General features: G+C 51.4%; 1 protein-coding gene across 1 annotated transcript; it reads right to left on the reverse strand.

Annotated features, from left to right (window-relative positions):
• Positions 1–1,022: 1,022 nt before the first annotated feature.
• Positions 1,023–3,144, reverse strand: JUNB (JunB proto-oncogene, AP-1 transcription factor subunit). The gene has a single exon (XM_072149663.1). It carries the CDS (start codon positions 3,047–3,049, stop codon positions 2,240–2,242), a length of 810 nt encoding a protein of 269 aa, XP_072005764.1. The 5' UTR covers positions 3,050–3,144; the 3' UTR covers positions 1,023–2,239.
• Between the last annotated feature and the right edge of the window lie 3,323 nt (positions 3,145–6,467).

Here is a 6,467-nt window from a genome sequence, read left to right on the forward strand (position 1 = left end):
TAACCCCTCGTCACTTGATACCAATGAATAAAGCTTTATTATTATTATTATTAATGTCTTTATATAGAAACTGTAAATGATTATAAGAGGGTGTGACCCTGAGCGCAGCCTATAACACGTAATAACAGGATACCCTATAATTACATGACCTATATCCCTGGAAAAGAGGAAGCGGCAACTCCTGATGGCATTGTAACCTATATACTGTGTAGTGACCTGTATAGTCACCGCGGTGCGGGGTATACACGCCTGTCCTATATCTACCCTATAGACTGCTCTGTGACATCTCATGTAGGGTTTATAGTAGCACAGAGTGGTGTGTGTACAAATATATATATATATATAGGACACAATACCCAATGCAGCATAGACATAGATGTGTGTGTATATATCCTGTACATTATATATACCACATGGAGCTTACCCTTAGATGTGAGTATGTACTCCATGTATATAGTGTGTCCTATATGGAACATGATCATGTGTGTGCATATCCTATACATTATATATACCACATGGAGCTTATCCTGATATATATATATACTCCATGTATATAGTATGTCCTGTACGGAACATGGCATACGTGTGTATACATCCTGTACATTATATACCATTTGGCCATTGATGGGTGTCCCTCTTATATACATTTTTCATGGCTGTGTTTCTGCTCTGTATACTATAGCCATAGATGTATGTATATAGTATGTGCTGTATGGAACTTAGTCATGTGTGTACATATCCTGTATACAGCATGTGGAGCATAGCCATAGGTGTGTATACTTCCTGTGTATAGTGTGCACACTATAGTTATCACCTATTATATGGGGCATGGCCCCCACTGTGTGTATATATCCTGTATACTGAGGTGTCTTATGGTGCGGATCTATAGTGGTGACCCCTTCATCCACCTTATTCTCCCCAGGAAGCCATATAGTCCTCCAAGGACTATCTCCAGAGCCTTATGTGACGACTCTCCCCATCACCCCCCCCCCCCCGAGGTGTAATAAACGAGCGGAGTCGCGTTCATCTGTAAACAATCATTTACTTAAATACAGAAACAAGAACATAGAAAACATCAGCGCGGTATAAAAACTGACACATAAAATACGACTCAGTTCAGACACTCCCAGGAAAGACGTCCCTGTAAAGTACCTTAAATAATCTACTGTGCATTAAATACATATTACCGGGGGGCAGGGGGGTGTCCGAGGCCTGCGGAGCCCCCCCAGCCCCCACTCTATAGCTGAGGCGTCGCTGTGCCCAGGCCTTGCCCAGCAGGACCCGTCCACACAGCGAGCGCCCGCAGGGATAGGAGTCACACGTTGGTCTGTAAACCTTACACTGGAAGAAATCCCATCTGTGCACTAACAGTGACTGGCGAGGAGGGTACCAGCGCCAGCCTCACCCGCCCGGGCACATGACCCACATCCTCTCTCGTTATGACACCACACAAATTCTGAAGAGCTCCTCGTTAAGTGCTGGCAGGAGGGGGGGGAAGAGATTAGTCACCACCGCTATGATTAACCCTTCTGCTGCCAGGGGCTGTGCCCACATGCCAGCAGGAGGGTCCATCATGCTCAGGCCATCTGACAAACTCCAAGCCACGGCATTGCTGGGACTTGTAGTTCCCCAGTAAGGCAGAAGAGACTCTCCCTAATCACGGTCCTTCTGGAGTTCAGAGCAGCAATACCACGGATGGTTGGCAGAAAGACTGGCATCAACCCCACAGATCAGGAACAGTCTCTCGATACCCCCCTCACGGTGACGGCTCAGTCTGTAAGTGCGAAATCCATTAGTTCATAGTCTAGGAACCCCCAGGAGGGGGCGCTGTAGTCATTATCCAGCCCCCGCCAACTGCAGATCAGTCTATACAGCAGGGGGAGTGATGTAGAGATCCTCAGGGGCGGTGCCCCTAGCTGGGTAACCCCTGATGGTAAAGTAGTCTATAGCCAAGGGGGTGCCGTGTCCATCATCAACCCCTGGCACAATGGCCCCTCCAATGTGGTGCATCGGTCTGTAAAGACAGAGGGCGATGTAGATCCTCGGGGGCGGTGCCATGTAAACTTCTGGACCCTGATATGTCAACACAGGGGGGACAGGACAGTCTGTAGACAGCAGGGGGCACTGCAGGTCACCCTTGTGGTGGAGGACTATAGATGTGGCCCCTGATGTTTGGGGGCAGTCCATAGACAGCAGGGGGCGCTGCAGGTCAGTGTGTAGCTGTGGCCGCGGGGGCGGATCAGAAGACGGCATGGCCCTTGCCCCCGAGCAGCAGCTGACAGCCGTGGCGGGCATGCTCGCGCACGCGGCCCTTGAGCTGCTCCACCTGCTCGCGGAGGGCCCCGGCGGTGCCGCTGAGGCCGCAGTTCTCGCTCTTGAGCTCCCGCACCTTCTCCTCCAGGCGGGCGATGCGCTCCAGCTTCCTCTTGCGGCACTTGGTGGCGGCCAGGCGGTTCCGCAGCCGCTTCCTCTCCACCTTGATCTTCTCCTGCTCCTCCATGTTGATGGGTGACATGGGCGCCGGGGTGCTGTCCCTGCTGCCGCCGGCGTCCGGTACCGTCTGCGGTTCTTCCTTGAAGTGTCCGTAGGGGGCTGCGGTTGCGGGCGGGAGGTAGCTGATGGTGGCGGACGGCTGGCGGTAGCAGTTGTAGGCGGACAGGTTGGTGTACACGGCCGGGTCGGCTCCGTACATGCCGCCGTTGGCCGGTGCGGTGCCGCCGCTCAGGGACACGTTGGGCGGGACGTCGCGGTTCATCTTGTGCAGATCATCCAGCGCCCGCACGAAGCCGTCCACGAAGCCCTCCTGCTCCTCGGTGCCGCCCCGGTAGAAGGCCTGGCCCCCGGCCGCTGCGCCGCCCCCGCTGTGGATGATGAGCCGCTCCAGCTCCGGCGCGGACATCTTCAGGCTCGGCTGCTCCGTGTAGTAGGACAGCTCCGGCTTCAGGCTGCGGTACTGATCGCTCAGCAGCGCCGGCTTCAGTAGGGACGGCTCCGGCCGGGAGTACAGCAGAGAGTCGTCATAGAAGGGCTGCTCCATCTGCGAGCACATCAGCGGGTCCGGTGCAGTGTGTGCGGTGTACGGGAGGAGCTGCTGCGGCGGCTGTCACCTGGGACGCGCTGTTCTATCTGACAGCTCGCACTGCGCCGCCATAGGCTTTATACCACGGCCCGGCCCCCGGAAGCGCCAGGCCGAGCGCTGATTGGACGCGGCGCGGTGACGTCCCGGCTGTGGACGTGAAGAGAAGGGGGAGGCGTGCGTGTGACGTCAGTGCCAGGAAACTCGTGCTGCTTGTAAACAGGGGGAGGGGGGCAGGGAGGGAATCCTGGTGACGTCACTACACGCTGGGCATCACAGGTCATTGCCATGTAGCCGGACCTTGTTATAGCAGTGGTATAGGGATCAGTGACTGGCACCTTGTTATAGGGATACTTGTAGCTGGCAGTGGTATAGGGATCAGTGACTGGCATATTGTTATAGGGATACTTGTAGCTGGCAGTGGTATAGGGATCAGTAACTGGCACATTGTTATAGGGATACTTGTAGCTGGCAGTGGTATAGGGATCAGTGACTGGCACATTGTTATAGGGCTTCTATAGCTGGCAGTGGTATAGGGATCAGTGACTGGCACATTGTTATAGGGCTTCTATAGCTGGCAGTGGTATAGGGATCAGTGTCTGGCACATTGTTAGGGGTCTTCTATAGCTGGCAGTGGTGTAGGGATCAGTGACTGCCACATTGTTAGGGGGCTTCTATAGCTGGCAGTGGTGTAGGGATCAGTGACTGCCACATTGTTAGGGGGCTTCTATAGCTGGCAGTGGTGTAGGGATCAGTGACTGGCACATTGTTATAGGGATACTTGTAGCTGGCAGTGGTATAGGGGCATCTGTGACTGGCACATTGTTAGGGATCTTCTATAGCTGGCAGTGGTATAGGGATCAGTGACTGGCACATTGTTAGGGATCTTCTATAGCTGGCAGTGGTATAGGGATCAGTGACTGGCACATTGTTAGGGGGCTTCTATAGCTGGCAGTGGTATAGGGGCATCTGTGACTGGCACATTGTTAGGGATCTTCTATAGCTGGCAGTGGTATAGGGATCAGTGACTGGCACATTGTTAGGGGGGCTTCTATAGCTGGCAGTGGTATAGGGGTATCAGTGACTGGCACCTTGTTATATGGATCAGTGACTGGCACATTGTTATAGGGATACATGTAGCTGGCAGTGGTATAGGGATCAGCGACTGGCACATTGTTATAGGGATGCTTGTAGCTGGCACTGGTATAGGAATCAGTGACTGGCACATTGTTATAGGGATGCTTGTAGCTGGCAGTGGTATAGGGATCTGTGACTGGCACCTTGTTATAGGGATACGTGTAGCTGGCAGTGGTATAGGGATCAGTGACTGACAGCTTGTTATAGGGATCAGTGACTGGCACCTTGTTATAGGGATACGTGTAGCTGGCAGTGGTATAGGGATCAGTGACTGGCACCTTGTTATAGGGATCAGTGACTGGCACATTGTTATAGGGATACTTGTAGCTGACAGGGGTATAGGGATCAGTGACTGGCACCTTGTTATAGGGATCAGTGACTGGCACCTTGTTTTAGGGATACTTGTAGATGGCATTAGTATAGGGATCTGTGACTGCCACATTGTTGTAGGGCTACTTGTAAGTGGCAGTGCTATAGAGATCAGTGACTGGCACATTGTTATAGGGATCCTTGTAACTGGCACTGGTATAGGAATCAGTGACTTGCACATTGTTATAGGGATGCTTATATCTGGCAGTGGTATAGGGATCAGTGACTGGCACATTGTTATAGGGATACTTGTAGCTGGCAGTGGTATAGGGATCAGTAACTGGCACATTGTTATAGGGATGCTTATAGCTGGCAGTGGTATAGGGATCAGTGACTGGCACATTGTTATAGGGATACTTGTAAGTGGCAGTGCTATAGGGATCAGTGACTGGCACATTGTTAGAGGGGTACTTGCAGGTGGTATATGGTATAAGTGACTGGCACATTGTAAGGGGGCTTCTATAGCTGGCAGTGGTATAGGGGCATCAGTGACTGGCACATTGTTAGGGGGCTTCTATAGCTGGCAGTGGTATAGGGGTATCAGTGACTGGCACATTGTTAGGGGTCTTTTATAGCTGGCAGTGGTATAGGGATCAGTGACTGGCACATTGTTAGGGGGCTTCTATAGCTGGCAGTGGTATAGGGGTATCAGTGACTGGCACATTGTTAGGGGGCTTCTATAGCTGGCAGTGGTGTCGGGATCAGTGACTGGCACATTGTTAGGGGTCTTCTATAGCTGGCAGTGGTATAGGGATCAGTGACTGGCACATTGTTAGGGGGCTTCTATAGCTGGGAGTGGTATAGGGATCAGTGACTGGCACATTGTTAGGGGGCTTCTATAGCTGGCAGTGGTATAGGGATCAATGACTGGCACATTGTTAGGGGGCTTCTATAGCTGGCAGTGGTATAGGGATCAGTGACTGGCACATTGTTAGGGGGCTTCTATAGCTGGCAGTGGTATAGGGATCAGTGACTGGCACATTGTTATAGGGATCAGTGACTGGCACCTTGTTATAGGGATACGTGTAGCTGGCAGTGGTATAGGGATCAGTGACTGACAGCTTGTTATAGGGATGCTTATAGCTGGCAGTGGTATATGGATCAGTAACTGGCACATTGTTATAGGGATACTTGTAGCTGGCAGTGGTATAGGGATCAGTGACTGGCACATTGTTATAGGGATACTTGTAGCTGGCAGTGGTATAGGGATCAGTGACTGGCACATTGTTATAGGGATACTTGTAGCTGGCAGTGGTATAGGGATCAGTGACTGGCACACTGGTATGGAGACATAGCTGGTAGTGATGTAGTGGAATCAGTGACCTCCACATTGTTGAGATGTGCTTGTAGCTGGCAGGGGCATGGAGCAGTTTTTGGTTGGTACAATGTAATGCGGTATCTGTGACCAGCACAATATGGTAGGGGCAGCTGTAGCTGGCAGTGCTTTGGGTTATGTCCAGCTACCACACAGTGCTGGGGGTGTCTATACCTGGCAGTAATAAAAGTGTTAGGGTGGTCTCTGTAGACCCCAGTGTTATGGGGGGATGACTGGGACATAGAGGATAGTCAGCAGGAGAGGGGAGAGGGAGGTAATGAGGGTTTAGTGGAACAACAGGTTAAGGAGAAAGAGGAAGCAAATTATAATGATAGGACGAGTGATAATTATAGGAAGATGAACGCAATGTAATAATAACAGGAAAGACGTATAGATATTATATGGAGCATAGGGAGCATGTGACAGAAAAATTACTGGGAGAAGGGGGAAGTGGGTCATGGGGGGGGGTATAGCGAAAGATAGGGGGTTAATGAAATGGACATCATGATGGAATGGGGAGAATATGAGGATGATATGAAGGAATAATTTCAGGGATTGGATGAGAAAGGG

Source organism: Engystomops pustulosus, chromosome 4 (assembly GCF_040894005.1).
Source record: "Engystomops pustulosus chromosome 4, aEngPut4.maternal, whole genome shotgun sequence".
NCBI lineage: Eukaryota > Metazoa > Chordata > Amphibia > Anura > Leptodactylidae > Engystomops > Engystomops pustulosus.

Excerpts from the sequence above, each read along its gene's own strand:
- JUNB (XM_072149663.1), bottom strand. The coding sequence starts at position 3,049 with ATGTGCTCGCAGATGGAGCAGCCCTTCTATGACGACTCTCTGCTGTAC.